The 17,500-nt window shown below is 28.1% G+C and overlaps 1 protein-coding gene across 3 annotated transcripts in view; it reads left to right on the forward strand.

Moving 5' to 3' along the window:
* Positions 1-17,500, forward strand: part of LOC100212320 (fibrillin-2) — a 125,185-nt gene that overhangs the window by 78,410 nt on the left and 29,275 nt on the right. For 2 of the 3 annotated variants that reach the window (XM_065816742.1, XM_065816741.1), the window contains exons 27-31: positions 13,754-13,879; positions 13,981-14,232; positions 14,399-14,495; positions 14,590-14,741; positions 14,998-15,123. In XM_065816742.1, the coding sequence (XP_065672814.1) occupies positions 13,754-13,879; positions 13,981-14,232; positions 14,399-14,495; positions 14,590-14,741; positions 14,998-15,123 (753 nt within the window). The remainder of the gene's footprint in view (positions 1-13,753; positions 13,880-13,980; positions 14,233-14,398; positions 14,496-14,589; positions 14,742-14,997; positions 15,124-17,500) is intronic. The other variant, XM_065816743.1, reaches the window with a different exon arrangement.

The following is a 17,500-nucleotide window of genomic DNA, read 5'->3' on the forward strand; positions in this document are numbered from 1 at the left end:
AATATCAGAAGATATAAATTATTGCGATAACGATTGGCTGAAAAAAATTGAGTTTTATCTGTATTGAAGTTCACCAGCCACTGTGAGCCCCATGCTGTAGCAGAAGTGAGATCCTTTTTAAGCTCAAATGCCCCCTCCAGGCAATCAGAGGGTGTTGGTTTCTTATCACGACAAGAATAAATGGTAGTATCATCAGCAAACAATGCCACCTTAGATGTGAGAATATCTGGAAGATCGTTAATGTAAATTAAAAAGAGTATAGGGCCAAGGATAGAACCTTGAGGAACCCCTGAAGTTACAGAATAAGAAGAAGAGTGTTGTCCATCGAGGACAACTTTTATGCTACGATTGGAAAAGAAGGATTCAATGATCTTAAAGATGTTGCCGGATACACCATAAGAAGAAAGCTTATGGAGAAGACCAGCATGCCAAACTTTATCAAAAGCTTTTGAAATGTCAAGAGTGATGGCCTTAACCTCTCCACCTTCATCTAATGCACGATAAAACCTGTCAGTTATTACTGTTAGCAAATCAGCTGTAGAACGAGAAGATCGAAAACCATATTGATGGTCAGAAAGTAAGTTATTAGATTCAAGATGAGAAATTAAGTGTTTGTTAATTAAAGATTCAAAAACCTTGCTTATGATAGGAAGAAGACTTATGGGATGGTAGTTAGACGAATCAGATCGCTCCCCAGAATTTTTGAAGATAGGGATAACAGATGCGGCTTTCCAGCAGGCTGGAAAACAAGACTCTGATAAGCACTTGTTGAATAGTTTTGAGAGTATAGACGACAGCTCCGGAGAACACTTCTGCAAGACAATAACAGGTATGTTGTCTGGGCCACAAGCTGTAGAAGAGTCTAGGCAGGAGATCACTTTAGATACAGATGCTGGAATGATATGAATGTCAAGCAATGTATCAACCTGTTTGTTGGCAATATCAGGTAAAACACAATTAGTGGAATCAAGAGATGATATTGATTAAAAGTTTTTAGCAAACAGTTCGGCTTTGTCTTTAGGTGAGGTGACAAAGTTTGAAGCATACAAGAGAGGTGGAATTATAGATTTGCCCTTATTATTGATATTATTAAAGATTCTCCAGAAGTCACGAGAGCCTAATTTTTGAGATGAGATACAAGATTTCATGACCTGAGAATAGCGGGTTTTGGCGTTAGACAAAACCTTTTTACAGTTGTTTCTAGCAGTAATAAACAGACGTATATATATGTATGTATATATATGTATGTATATGTATGTATATATATATATATAGATATATATATATATATATATATATATATATATATATATATATATATATATATATATATATATATATATATATATTTATATATATATATATATATATATATATATGCAGACAAAAAGAAGTTTTTAATTTTTTAATTTTATTTCAATACACATAAATATAAGTAGGTACATGATTTGCTAATTAGGTAATATATAGTCGTTCAAGTGTTGATAAATAAGCTTATTATTTGTTTTTGTGTTTTTGTTATTGCTGTTGTTTTTGAGTTATTTAGAGTTTTTTGAGTTTACATTGGTTTCGGAACAAAGTTTTAAATGTTTTGGAGTTAATAAAAATTCATAAAGTTGTTAGTGTTTAAAATGAGATCTTTTAATAACGTTTTCAGAGTATTTTTTATTCGATTTTGATTTGTTATATAGATAAGGACCATGGTACAAAATGGAAAAGTGAGAGAGATTAGTTTTTTTAAGAGGTACGTTGAATGTAGTAGCTTTGTATAAACGAGAAGTATAGAAACTTTAAATTATCAGGAGACAGTATAGAACTAGCTTTGTAGAGGATACCAATGTATTTTGATATTTTGGTATTTAATATATCTATATGCTTGGGTTCTCTCTATTTCTTTAGTATCTATATTTAGCGAAGATAAATCGGGTGGTATGTTTTTAAGGTTAGAATGAAAAAGAGCGTATTTGGTTTTTTCTGTGTTTAGCAATAATTTGTTAGATTTTAACCAACTGTTTATGTTTTCAAGTTCAGTATTTGTAGTTTCATAAAGTTCTGTAATTGATGAGGATGCATAAAATAAATTGGTGTCCTCCGCAAACATTATGAAATCCAATTTACTTGAGGCTTTAGGAAGGTTGTTTATGTATATTAAAAACAAAAGAGGTGCAAGAATGGAACCTTGGGGGACACCGCATTTTGTTTTGAGTAATTTTGAAATTTATTTTCCATGAGCAATAACGCATTGTTTTCTGTCGAGTAAAAAATTTTTAAACCAGTTTAGTGCAACACCTTTTATCCCATATTTTTCCATTTTTCTAATGAGGATAGCGTTATCTACTGTGTCAAATGCCTTAGATAAATCAACAAAGACTTCATGGACGTATTTTTTGTTTTCAAAGGAGTCATTTATATTATTTATAAGATCAAGATTTGCGTGTTCGGTTGAATGTTGCTTTTGGAAGCCAAACTGTTTTTCATTTAGGATTTTGTTATTTGATAGATATTTATACAGTTTTTTGTATATTACTCTCTCCAAAAGTTTTGAAAATACAGGAAGCACTAAGATAGGTCTGTAGTTATTTAGTGTAAATGCATCACCGGTTTTTATTATTGGTATTACCTTAGATATATTTAATTTATTCGGTATGGATCCTGTAGTAATTGAAGATTTAAATATTTCATAGATTGGTTGTTTTATCTCCGAAAACACATTTACAACTATATAGCTACAAATGTTGTCTATCCCAGGGGCCTTATTCATCTTAAGCGAGTTTTTTGCAATTACTATTTCTTCATGGTTTAGTCCAGAGAAAATATTTAAACAGAAATGTTGGTTTGTGATATAGGTTTCGAAGGAGATATCAGGGCATTGAATTTCTGAAGCCATATTAGGGCCTATGTTTGCAAAAAAGCTATTGAAGTTTTCAGCGATAAAAGTTTTGCCGATATATTCAGTTTCGTTAACAATAATTTTATCTGGTAAATTATTTGATTTAGTAGAGTTTTTACCTAATATTTCTTTCAATATGTTCCAGGTTTTTTTAATATCCTTTTTCTTTTTTGTAGTTGTTTTGAAAAATATACTTTTTATGAGTTCTTTCTAATTTTTTCAAATAGATTTTTGTATTCCTTGTATGTAGTTAAGTTAGTTTTATTTCTGTTTTTTAAATACTTGATATAGAGTTTTTGCTTTGTTTTTGATGATTTTCTAATCCTGTTAGTTATCCGTGGGCAGTTTAAATACTTTAGCTTTATTTCTTTCTCTTCAACAGGGAAATGTTTATTGTAGTGATCTAGAAAAATATTTATAAATAAATTGTATGCAGAATTTGTGTGTCCAAGGTTACATTCTTGATACACTTCATCCCAATTTACTACCGATAGCGAGTCAAAAATTTTTAATAGAGAACTGATTGATTTTTCTTTTATAAATTTTAGTTTTAGGATTGTTATAGGTTCTTAAATCTTGAGATAATGAAAAATAAATAGGAAAATGGTCTGATAAATCGGTTTTGATAATTCCTGCTTTTAAAGAAGTTTCTAGAAATGTATTTGTTAATATATTGTCTATTGCAGAGACGGAGGTTGGGGTTATCTGAGTAGGTTTGTTGATGATTGGAAGGATACATAATTAAAACAGATTATTAAAAAAGAGTTTAGTAACCGCATTTTCTTTGTAGCTTAAACTGTTAATATTTAAATCCCCTATATAGAAAATATTTTTTCCCTTGTCATTTATTTTAGGAAAGATTTTATTTAAAAAATTTGAAAATTTAGTTATATCACCTTCTGGAGGTCTATAGCAAGTGGAAATTATAATATTTTTTGATTTATTACCCGTTATCTCAATAGCAAAGACTATCGCTATCTGTGTCAGAGATGGAGAGGTCTTGTCTTACTTTAAACTCTTGATTATCTCGGATACACATTGCGATCCCTCTTCCCCTTTTGTTTGTTTTTCTTTCAAAAGATATTAGTTTATAATTTGGAATTTGAAAATTTGTGTTTGTTTGAAATGATTCATCAGAACACCATGTTTCAGTTTTGCAAATCATACTGAATGAGTAATTGCAATCTATTAGAAAGTGTTTTAGTTTATCAAAATTTTTATTTATACTTCTTACATTTATGTGTATTGCAGTAAAATTATTTTTTTAAATTTCGAGTTCAATTTTAAAAGTTTCTATTTCAAAGTATTTCGAATCAAAATTATTTCTGTGAAAAATTTGCCCATCAGAGTTGTAAAAATCATTTAGTAAAATATTTTTAGCAGTTTCAAAGACGTTGCAACGCAGCGTTTCAAAATCTTTTGTTTTTGTTAGTCATTGCATTAAATGCGGTAAATTAAAACGTGCTAGCATAATAAATATGTACAGAACTATTTCACATATCTCGACAGTAATTAAAGTTATTTAGGAAAATCTCTGACGAATATTTTATTATATTTGATAATAGCAAGTTTACCTTCCTTTCGAAATCTTTTTACATCTTCCTAAAGCTTTTTTCTTATTTCCATCATTTCGTTTGCATAGTCTTTATTAATGAATATTCCAGTTCCTTTGAGTTTTTTTAATAGCGTAAGATTTTATTTATGTTTTGAAAGTCTAGTAGTTTAATAATTATAGTTCTTGGAGATTTATCTTCATTAGTTTTCCCAATGCGGTGAGCTCTTTCAATGATTACGTCTTCAGAGATTCCCAGTTTATTTCTAAATAGATCTTTAACTTTCTTTGCACAGTCAGTCCAAGATTCCATGGGCAGTTCAGTTAAGCCATCAATCCTTAGGTTATTACAGCGTAAACGATTTTCAAGGTCAATATTTTTTTTTTTTAAATTGTTAATTTCTATGGCCATCAGACTGTTAGTTTCTGAAATTTTTTTTAAGAAATTTTCTTCCTGAAAGTTGATACCTTCCTTTATTATTTTTATATATATATATATAATTATAATTAAAAATGATAAAGAAAAATCTTTTATTATGGAACTTTAAGTTTCATGCCTAACGGCAATCATCAGCCATATATTACAAAATTAAAAATTAAGCATTAAAATTACAATTAGAATTACAGTGGCGTGAGTTATAATGACTCCATGAAAATAAAATTTTAAAAGTATTGAAAGTATAATGTGACGTAAACTTGATGTAAACCAACCAGGATCAATCTTTGATATCATAAGAGGAAATAATGAACTTATTTTTGTGTCTGCACTTCGAAATTATTTCACTCCTTATATTTAGTAGGTTTTCTCCTTTATGCATCAAAATTTGGAACTTCTCGTTCAAACAAAGGTTACAAACTCTTGATGATGGGTTGTATGGTTTGCATTTTTTAACAATCTTCCATCTGACAAAAGGTGTAAAGTTTTTTTCTTTTAATTTCCATACTTCTTTTGATAGCTCTGTATCATTCTTGTACCTAACTGCATTAAAAGATTTTAAGTGGTTTGCATACCAAACTTTAAAAGGTGTTTCGCTAAGTCCAAAATACTTTTTCTTTATATTCTGGATTGTTTGAATAGATGGTGGCCTGATAAACAATGTTGTTGGAAAGGCAATGGTTGTTCATTGAAATATTGGCTTTGTCAATGCAGTTGCATTTCATTTCATTAGTTTTTGCCTCCTTATGTAAAATGCTTTTATTGTGTGATTTGATAATGGATTTTATGTTTGGCATGCAGGAATAACTTATTTTGATTGTGTTTCTATTAAATATTTTACAAAGTCTGTGGTTAACTGGAAAGTGGATGTCGATGAGTTTCAAAAAACATTTACCTATTTTTGTAACAACATTTGCACTGAAAGGAGGATTATACCAAATTATCTTGTGTTTATGGTTGTCGTTTGTTGATTTTATACTTGGATGGTATGCAAGTTCGCAATTGTAACCCGATTTTTTTAAGGCTTTTTGAGAAGGAGGAATACTTTCTTTAAAAATCAATTCACTTGATGATGCTGCTAATAATATTAATTTAATAGTCTTAAGAATACTTTTTATTATATATATATATATATATATATATATATATATATATATATATATATATATATATATATAATATATATATATATATATATATATATATATACAGTGCTGTGCAAAAGTCATTATAACAGTAATATTTTTAAGGTTTTTTTCTATTTTCTTGTAGCGTTACAAATAAAAACGACTGAAAACAATTGATTTTGATTATTTTTTTTATTACAACTGTTCATACAATTTAAAATTACACAGTTTATTAATACTTTGTCTGCCCACCCCTTGATTTGATGACAGACTTGATCCTACCGGGCATAGAGCTAATCAAGTTACCCGAAGTAAAGAAAGGAACAGGAGAAAAACTGCCTTTGAGTTAAACTAACGACAAGTTTACAGTAAAAATTAGTTCCATAATGACCTCTTTTTTTTAACTGACTCATTCAAAACAACTCAGTTTTTGCAATAACAAACTCTTTCATTAAAATTTAAGATTTGGTTATTTAATGTTAACATGTTAGTAAAAGTTTAATTTTTTTTTAAATTATTATTAAGACAATTATTACGTTATTAAGATAATTATTTCGTTATTAAGATAATTATTTGACAAATATAATAAAAAGTGTTGCTAAAATCAATGTATAAAAGTCGTTTATATCATTAATAGTTAATTGAAAGTTGAAATTAGTATTTCTGCATAATATTAAACTTTATAAAATTAAGCATACTCAAAAGTATGGGATGTAACCGGTTTCTTTGTTCATCTTGTATAGTTCCTGCTACACTAAATAAACTTTCAGATGCAACTGAAGTTGCACTTAAGCACAAAATCATTTTACAAGCTAGCATTAAAGGTTTAAAGATGTCACCTTCGTTTTGATAAAAAGCCATACACCCATTTTCTTCTAGAGCTAATTTGTTTCTTTCATTAACTATCATTAAATGTCCATCACACTTTTTGAATTCCAAGTTTATTTGATGAATTTGATCCACAAGCAGATTTGTACATGGTTTTATGAAAAATTTATCCGTTAATTGTAAAAAAAAAGTAATATTTTTACGCCTTAGTGCATTTCCATTACTCGCATTAACAATTGGTTTGATGGAATTGATGGTGTTAAATGAATGGCATCTTGCGATAACAAACTAACTTGTTGCATCAGTGGTGTTAATATTTTTTTAACAAAAAAAAATTTCTTGGTCTTGGTTTAATAATTCGAGCAAAAAAATTTTAAAATTTTTTTGCTCGAATTATTAAACCAAGATGTTGGGTTATATCTTCTACAAATTCAAATTTTTTATATCAAAAATCAAGATAAGTAGCTGCCACAAAAATATCATCAGTTAAAATGTAATTTAGGCGACTTTTTAAAGAATTTAGTAACTGAAATTTTAATGCTTCTATATGATCTGTAGAGAATTCCATATTAGTTATTTTACTATTCAATAAACTGTAAACAGCTGGAAATAATAAAGAAACTGTAGGATAATTTTGACCACTTAAGCTTATTGTCAAATCTTTTAGTGATTCAAACAAATTGCAAAGTTCATTTATTATTATAAACTTGTCATCTGAAAGCACATATTGAAATATGTATTCAGCACCATTTTCATATTTCATAGATAATAAAGCATCTTTATTTGAAAAAATTGAATCCAACATATCATATGTTGAATTCCATCTTGTTTTAACATCTTGCACTAATTTTATCTTTTATATATATATATATATATATATATATATATATATATATATATATATATATATATATATATATATATATATATATATATATATGTATATATATATGTATATATAGGGCCGCCCACAGGATTTTTTGATGTTTCGGATATCGCACTTTCACGTATTGGGCTAACTTCAAACTTAAGTATGTTCATGTCTATGACAAATTAGGAGACTTAGCAAATAATCTGGAAACAAAAATAAAAAAGTTATTACCATGCAAATTTACAACTCTCACATTTTTTTCGGGGGATGGGGGGTCGAAAAGTTTGCATGGTAGTAATTTTTGTAATTTACAATTTTTTTTAATGAAATTTAAAACCTGTCGATAAATTTAAATTTAGTATAAAATTGTAAAGTTGAAAAACTTTAGGGTACTTTTGTTCCCAGACCTCCATCATCACAATTTTTTGCAAAGCCTCGTCATTTGTTATAGACATGAACATACTTAAGTTTGGAGATAGCACAATACGTGAAGTGTCATATCTGAAATATCAAAAAATCCTGGATGGCTCTGTAAAAAAAATGTGAATATATATATACATATATGTATTGTTAATATTTCGAGCCAACGACACTGGGGGGCCGGGGAGCACGTACCTCCCTTCCTTTTTTTTTAGATCACCTTTTTTTTTCTCAGAAAATTCTTTAGCGTCTCCCAACCCCCCCCACCCCCTTCCCTGTTGGCCCTGATATTATCATCATTTAATATAGAGATATTAAATAATATAAAAATAATGAACTAAATAATGTAATCAATAATTTATGCTCTAACAATACCAAAAACATTAATTCTGAAAAATTTGTATAAAATAATTATCTTCACTATGTCTTAATAAACTAACTAATGATTTGCACTTTGCAATCAAGCTATTAAGTGTATCTTTAAGTAAATTAATTTCTTCATATTTTCGAGCTTCAGCTTCTGTTATCTCGATTGTTCGTAATTCGATATCTTTATTAAATTTTTTTATATTTATGATATTTCTCCCTATAACATTATAATATTTATTTATAAAAATAATAAACATAATATTAAAAATAATTTAAAAAAGCACATACCCTTGCAGTTTGTATATCGTCTGATATTAAATTTCTTTAAAAAATCGACTGCGCGTGAATTTATTTTATGAATTTATTTTATGAAAATATTTAGAGGATCTAAATCTGTTAAAGCTTTTTTCACGTTAAATCCAGAGTCTGCTACAGCGTATAGAGCCTAAATTAAAAAAAAAACTTCGTATAATCCATACTCTTCTTGTAATATATTTGAAAAAAATGTAGGTTTTTACAAGCCTCACCGCATTTGCAATCTATGGGTTAATTTTCTATAATTTTGTACCTTATTTTCGATATTCCATTCTTGTAATATTTCTTTGATTTTTCAAGTGATGTATGGAGATTTATGTGATTCGGTCAAGTGATATAAACCCAGAACTCGACTACAAAGTTGATAATTTTTATCAACATAATGAAAAGTTGCACTTAAATAGGATTCTTGTAAAACTGTAGTCCAAATATCGTATGTGAGTGAACCATATGATAAATCGTACATATCTTTTTGTACATTTATCTTTACTCTTTCATACTTAAAACAACATAGTTTTACAAATGTATTATTTTTTGAGGCAAATCTACATGATCTTAAACAAATAACTGACATGCTCTAAATTTTCTTTTTTCCCCCAAAATGGGAAAGTTTATGTTGTTCAAGTTATGTTCATTATTTAACTCTTGTTCATTGAAAGACAATTTTAGTATATTTTATGAAAGTCTAGGTTTATTTATAAAAATTTACTAACTGAAACTTATGAATATCATTATACTTATAATAATTAGTATTTTAGTTACCTAATTAATTATACGTATTTGATTCATAAAATGTAATTAAATATTTTTAATATGCCACATTTCGTAAATTTTTTTCCGTTAAGAACTGTTTTGCAAGTTGCAGTGCGAAAGAGTTTCCTTTCGAAAGAAATTTGGTTTTTTATCATTATTTCAAAAATAAAACCTTTAAATGTTCATATTCGAAAGGCGACATTTCGTAAGTAGCATTTGCGAAATGAACATCGACGGTTTTTTTTGTTTCGTAAAATTCAGTACGAAAAAAAAAATTCCTGATTCTCAATATCCTTCCGAAAGAATTTTATTTTTCCTGAATTGTACAAAATATTCTGGTTAACAACTCTAGTTTATAACAATTATTTGACAGTTTTCCAAAATCACTCAAATCCATTCTTACTGTAAGTTTTACAGTAAGAATGAATTTGTGTGATTTTGGAAAACTTCTAAGTTGCATTTCAGATTAAATTAAAAAATGAGAAACCAATAGTAATTAATATAATTAAAGCAACTTAAACACCATGGTAATGGAAAACTAAACAGTGATTGATTTTTTTTAGCTTTTTTTGAACAAGAAAGATAATTTTTTGTCTCTTCAACAAGGTTGTTTAATTGTAATAAATTTGTTAATGTTAAAAATGTTAACAATGAATTTAATAGGTAATAAATTTCTTCTATACTAGTGTAATGACAGTATATTCTTTTGTTAGCGTTTATAGTTCTTATTTAATAAAACAACTTGACGTTAACGTTTTAAAATTAGATATCAGTTAAATTAAAATGCTTATATTTTCTGAAAGACCAACGGAAATAGAATGATGTGTAAAATTTTTTTTGATATCATTAAGGCCACATGAGTTTATTAGGCATTAAAAACAGGTATGTAAAAAATTGCTTTAAGTTATTTAAATTGATAAATACAGGTACTTTATAATAATTTTTCATATTTCTGATCATTTTATTGGAGTTTTCACCCCTGAAAATAGCCAGGTACAAATTTTTAAGTAAAAAGATCAAATATTTTTAAAGTTATGTGACTTGAAATATATAAATAAACGTTGCAGTTCTGAAGGGACAAGAAGAGCCTGGGCAATATCTGCTAAAAGTAAAATGGTCATATTTCAGGATAATCTTGGAGCTGGAGACTAAAATTTTCAAGGAATTCTTATTTTACTAAGTACTCTCAATTGTATAAAAATCAGCAAAATCTGAGATGTATGGTGACATTTTTGAAAATTTCTGGTCATTTAACATGGATTTGCCCCATAAACTAATTTGAATTTATAGCTCTAAAATTTAAATAGAAATTTCTTTTGTCAGCTTACTTTCTGACTAGTCGGTAAAGTAAACAAACTCTAATAAACAAAAAATAATAAAAAATTCAAGAACCAAACAAAAATCAATTGTAAATTTTTTTTTATTTTTTCAAGACAATATATTGACTTAAAAAATTTGGGAATAAGGAAGACACCTTTCATTAGGCACATTTCATTATTCCCATTACGTTTTCAAATTAAATTTCACTTTATTTTTTAACTTTTTTAATATTTTCACTTAATTTTTTTCTTTATACTTTTTTTATTGGTAGTTTTTATAATACTGACGAAATTTATAATAATTATTAATGAATTAAATTAAATAAATAACAATAAATGACTTTCCATCTTTGGATGTTACAGTATAACTCAAATGTTTTGACTTCTGAAGAATTGTAATATTCATAATGGCTCAGCATGTATATATTTAAATAAAATAAGATAGTATAATAAGTATAATCAAGCTGTGATTAATGTATTACATTATGTATAAGTTATGATTTTCTGACTTGAAGCTAATATTCCATCTATAACAAAGCCTCATGTAGTTAAAGTGAATATTCTATATGTTTAAGAGTTGAAGCACAGAGGTAAAAAATCTGCTAGTAAACATAACAATGAACAAAAAATCACCATGATGAATACTATTTTTGACATTACCCATGGTGCATGGGATTTTTGCATCAAGATAAATAAAGATAAAAAGTTCTTGATAGACCAGCAAGGTCCCTGAAAGATGTCAATGGTATCAGAAGACTTATAATCAGAAGAATATAAGCAAGCAGTTGTTAAATATAAAAAACGCAAACTTAAAGAAAAAGGCGCCAGGAATGACATGAAAAAAGTAAAAATTTAATAACAGAACCTTTAATGGATTACAATTCAGATTCATTATATGAAAATTCTGACTGTGATATGTTAATTCAAATGCAAAAAGCCTTCACTTGTCTAAAACTTTCACGACCTTCTACTTTTGACCTTAGTCAACTATCAGTTACAGTATCCAAAAGTTGTATTCTTGACAATCAACTCTTTAATGCAGCATTAGACCAAAAAAAAAACAAAAAACACAACAAGCAATGATGATTGTCATACCAGCTCTAACTGAAATTGATGTAAATAACATTTCCATGCCTCTCTAATGGAAGCTCGAGTCTGACTAGAATGAAACATGTGAATTTCTTGCAATAGCAGTTAAAAAGATTTTCAACTTTTGGTTCCACTAGTTGTTTATTTTGATGGCAAAATGTTGCTGTATGTTAATGGAACCATCAAGCTAGATGATTGTCTGCCAACTGTTCTATCTGGCTTGGATATTTAGACATTATTAGGGATCTCTGAGATACCTATTGGTATTGGTGCTTTGATAGGACAGTAGGTAGTTGAGTTCATTCATGAGTGGCCTGGTGTCAAGGAGCATCTTCCAAGTCTTTGCTTTGATACTACTGCAAGTAATACAGGACATCATAAAACATTAGAGAATTTTTTATTTTAAGTTTTATTTGAGTACAGTATTTTGTGTTATTTTTAAATTTCTCTGTGATATATTTAGCCTTTCTTTTTTTTAATTATTGATTTAAAGGTAACTCACTTTTATTATAGCTGAGGTAGAGAAAGCTGGTAGAGGGACACCACTTGATGCATATAGCCACTATATACTTCAATTTTTTTAAATTGTGGTACCAGTCACTGGTACCCACAATTAAAAAAACTGAAGAAATGTTTTGAAATAAGGAGATTTTTTTAATATTTAGAATAGCTTCTTTTATTTTCACCTCAACCCCCCACCCTATTCTTTATTTTTGTAAAATGGCATCTTTGGCTCATGTCTAGGAATAGGTCACAGCTATATACTTGTCTTGATCCTAATAAGTAAAACTGATGCATGTAATACAGACAATAGTTGATTTAATCTATTTCAAAAATATGTCATTTTAGTCAAAAACAAGTCTCAAAAGGGCTTAAAAAGCTGGTCCAGGTTGTTATGTTTCTAGGCTAGGGTCTGGGAATAGGTCAATGCTACATACATTCATATACTTGTCTTCAACCTAATAAGTTCAACTGATGCATTTAACACTGACAACAGTTGATTTCAATTCATTTCAGAAAAATTTTTCTAATTTTTTACAGTTTGATCTTTAGTGCAAATAAATGTGAATATAATAAAATAATATTCTGCTATATATACTCATATACTTGTCTTTACTGTCATATTTATTTAGCATTCAATGCCTTTATTAGAGCAAACAGTTTGGTTAGTAGAGCAAACAGTTTAGGTTAAATCATGGAAAGAAAAAAAAAATTCTGGTATAAAGTTTCAAATTCACTGACAAATATATCAGTCTCAAGTCATAAAAATGTTATTGCAACCCTCGAAATTAGGAAAAATGATGTCAGATATAATTTGTTGACCTCAATCTTTTAGAGGTCGGCAAAAAAAATATGATACAAAGATCTTACCATAAAACATAGAAACAAGGTCAGCAAATTGTTGCAGACCTTAAACACTTTTAGGATGGCAGATAGGTTGGCATTGCCGAATGTCGACCCTAATTCCAAGGCTGCAATTTTATATAATATTATATATAATATTTTCATCTTGCTCTTCCAGAAATTTCTTGTCTATAAAAACAGCAGAAAGTCAATTTAAAAAACTAAAAAAGAAAAGAAAATTTCTATAGCCCACGAATTCCATCATTTCTGGATATAGGGTTTCAAAAAAATGATAGAACTTGCATCTCTGATCAAAATTATAAAAATAATATCTAATTTAATAAAGTTATTCAGTTTATAGTATTTATAACCACTTTATAATTCACAATTTGATATATTATTTTTAAAATATATGTTGTTTTTTTAAATTATAATAACAGATGTAGATGAGTGCAACAATAATAATGGTGGGTGTGAGTTCTTATGTTCCAATACTCCAGGCAGTTTTCACTGTGGTTGTCAACCTGGATTTGAATTGCGTAGTGATAATAAAAAAGAATGTGTTGGTAATTTATATTTTTTAAGAATAAAATATTTAAAATACACAATAATATTCAAACATTAAATTAATACAAAACATTGTATAAATTGTAAATCAAAATTTAAGATATAAATGAATGTGAACGTGGTACACCATGCGGAGAAGTTAATACCTGCACCAATATTGATGGTGGACATGTGTGCACCTGCATTTCAGGTTACCGAGCAACTACAGATGGAAAAAGCTGCATGGATATAGATGAATGTGCAGAAATTGAAAACATTTGTCAAAATGGAAATTGCTTTAATATAATGGGGTCCTTTTTGTGCAACTGTAAAGACGGATATAAATTAGATATAAATGCTATGAGTTGCATCGGTAGGATTATAAATTTGCTTGTTTTTGTTTTGTCCTTTTATTTTATCATTTATTTAGTTTTGATTTTGATTTTCAAAGTAAATGAAAAATCATTTGCTAAGTTTGCTTAAAGTTTCATGATTGTACAAAATAGCTTCTACAAAATACTTAACATTTTCAATTTCAGACATTGATGAGTGTTTATTGCGTGAAAATGGCGGCTGTCATTTGAATGCAGGCTGTATTAATAGTATTGGTTCCTATAGTTGTCGCTGTAAAACAGGGTAGGAAAGAGTTTTTTTAACTTGAATTATTTTTTTATACTATAATATGACATTGAGTTTTTTTTTATTTTATTTTAAATGAAATGTGTTTTAGTTATGAAGGAGACGGATTCAATTGTACAGACAAAAATGAGTGTGATTTGGATATTGCCAGTTGTGCTCAAGATGCCAAGTGTGTAAACACCATTGGTAGCTTTTTATGTGAATGTAAAGAGGGGTTTAAAGGAGATGGTGAAGTGTGTCTAGGTAAAATTTATTTTAGGTGGTACAAATAATTGTTGAAATAATAAAATAATGGCTGGCAATAAAAATTAAGTTAAAAAAAAATTATAAAAAACAAGTAAAAGTTATACTCATTGGTGTTTTAAAGAAATAAGTAATCAAGATAACTTTTTTAAGTTCTGTAGGATAATTGAGTCAAATTAAAGTTTCTGATAATTGAGGCAAATTAAAAGAAAAATGTTATAATAATCATAGGTTTGCATTTTAATTTTTGATTTAGATGTTAATGAGTGTGAAGGAAACAAATCTTTATGCGATCCTGGTAAATGCATTAATACAATAGGTGCCTATAGATGTGAGTGTAATGTTGGTTACCAACCTACTGAAGATAAGAGGCATTGTGAAGGTATATTAAATATAACCAATTGAATAAAGAAAAAATATTTTAAAATATCTATGCATTCTAATTTAACTTTATTGTTAAATTATACACTCTACTGCACCTGTTTCTTAAAAATCAATTTATATCCGATAAATTTTCAATAATTGCATCACTAATAATCATTGCATTTAATTTTGCATCATTAAACAGTTCAAAATATTTGTAAAATATTTCTTAATTATTCTGTATTCCTAAAATTTGTGTTAATAAATGCGCACTTTAAAAATTATTTAAAAATGTGCATTTAAAAAATAAATTAATAAAATCAAATTAAAAATATATATAAATATATAAATAAAATCAAATTATAAATATATATAAAAATTAACAAAAGAAACTCAATTTATATTTAAATGTAGTAGATTAATCATTTAAGTTGTTGTTTTTTTTGGTATTTTTAAAGTAAAAATAAAGTTTAATATGCTTTTATTACTAATTTTTTTATTTATAACAATAAAATTTTATTGAAAGATTTTTTACTTCTAAAGTCTTTTTAGCTTAATAACCATATATACATACTTATATATATATATATATATATACAGTGTCTCAAAAAATTATCCGACCAAACACTTTTTTAAATATTTTTCCTAAAAAAAGTGCTGTATTTTCGTAAATTTAGACTTTTTTGGTTAACTCAAGATTAATAAAAATAAAAGAACATGTTTTTAAATAGATTTTCTTTATTTTAATGTAAAATATGAATCACAATGTTTTCAGTCTTTAAATAAATGAACTTAGGTCGTTTTTTTATTGTCAAAAAAATATTCGACCAAACGCATTATTTGTTCCATAATAAATTATTATATAACAAAACAATTATTTTAATACTTTGTTGGGCCTCCCTTTGCTTGGATTACAGCTTCTAGAGGTCTAGGCATTGATTCGACTAAAGATTTTGTTTCTTCTGATTGAATCTTTTCCCAGGCTTCTTCAATTGCCACTTTGAGGTTTTCTTTTTTGGAAAATGACCGATCTCCAATTTTTCGGTCTACAATTTCCCACAAATGTTCAATGGGATTAAGGTCCGGTGATTGTGCAGGCCATTCCAAGACCTCAACATTTTTTTCAGCAAACCACTCCTTTGTTTTAGTGGCACAATGCTTGGGATCGTTATCTTGCTGAAATGTAAAATCAGATCCTAGCTGAAGTTTTCGAGCAGATGACTTCAAATTTTGCTTTAATATGTTTCTGTATTGCACCTGATCCATTATAGTATCAATAAATTGGAGTTTTCCAACACCCTTCCAAGCCATTGAACCCCATACCATCACGTTACCGCCACCATACTTGACAGTTCCTCTCACGCAGCTTAATTTGTAGGCTTCTCCGGCTTTTCTCCAAACTTTTTGGGCTTTATCAGATGACTTCAAGTTGAATTTCGATTCGTTGCTCCACAGGATCTTTTTCCAGAAACTTAACGGCATGTTTTTGAACTTCTTAGCAAACTCCAATCTTCTTTTCATGTGTTTCTTACTCAAATATGGTTTATTACGCACAAGTCGTCCTTGAAATCCCTGGTCTCGGATACGATTTCTGATTGTCTGATGGGATAATTTGATTCCATAATTCTCTTCAGCTTGCTTAGCCAGTTTTCGACGAAAAATGAAGCGATTTTTCTTGACTTGTATAATTAAGTTTCTATCAAAACTCATATTAAAGCAAAATCTGAAGTCATTTGCTCGAAAACTTCAGCTAGGATCTGATTTTACATTTCAGCAAGATAACGATCCCAAGCATTGTGCCACTAAAACAAAGGAGTGGTTTGCTGAAAAAAATGTTGAGGTCTTGGAATGGCCTGCACAATCACCGGACCTTAATCCCATTGAACATTTGTGGGAAATTGTAGACCGAAAAATTGGAGATCGGTCATTTTCCAAAAAAGAAAACCTCAAAGTGGCAATTGAAGAAGCCTGGGAAAAGATTCAATCAGAAGAAACAAAATCTTTAGTCGAATCAATGCCTAGACCTCTAGAAGCTGTAATCCAAGCAAAGGGAGGCCCAACAAAGTATTAAAATAATTGTTTTGTTATATAATAATTTATTATGGAACAAATAATGCGTTTGGTCGAATATTTTTTTGACAATAAAAAAACGACCTAAGTTCATTTATTTAAAGACTGAAAACTTTGTGATTCATATTTTACATTAAAATAAAGAAAATCTATTTAAAAACATGTTCTTTTATTTTTATTAATCTTGAGTTAACCAAAAAAGTCTAAATTTACGAAAATACAGCACTTTTTTTAGGAAAAATATTTAAAAAAGTGTTTGGTCGGATAATTTTTTGAGACACTGTGTATATATATATATATATATATATATATATATATATATATAT

The sequence above is a fragment of the Hydra vulgaris genome, chromosome 13 (genome assembly GCF_038396675.1).
Source record: "Hydra vulgaris chromosome 13, alternate assembly HydraT2T_AEP".
Taxonomy (NCBI): Eukaryota; Metazoa; Cnidaria; class Hydrozoa; order Anthoathecata; family Hydridae; genus Hydra; species Hydra vulgaris.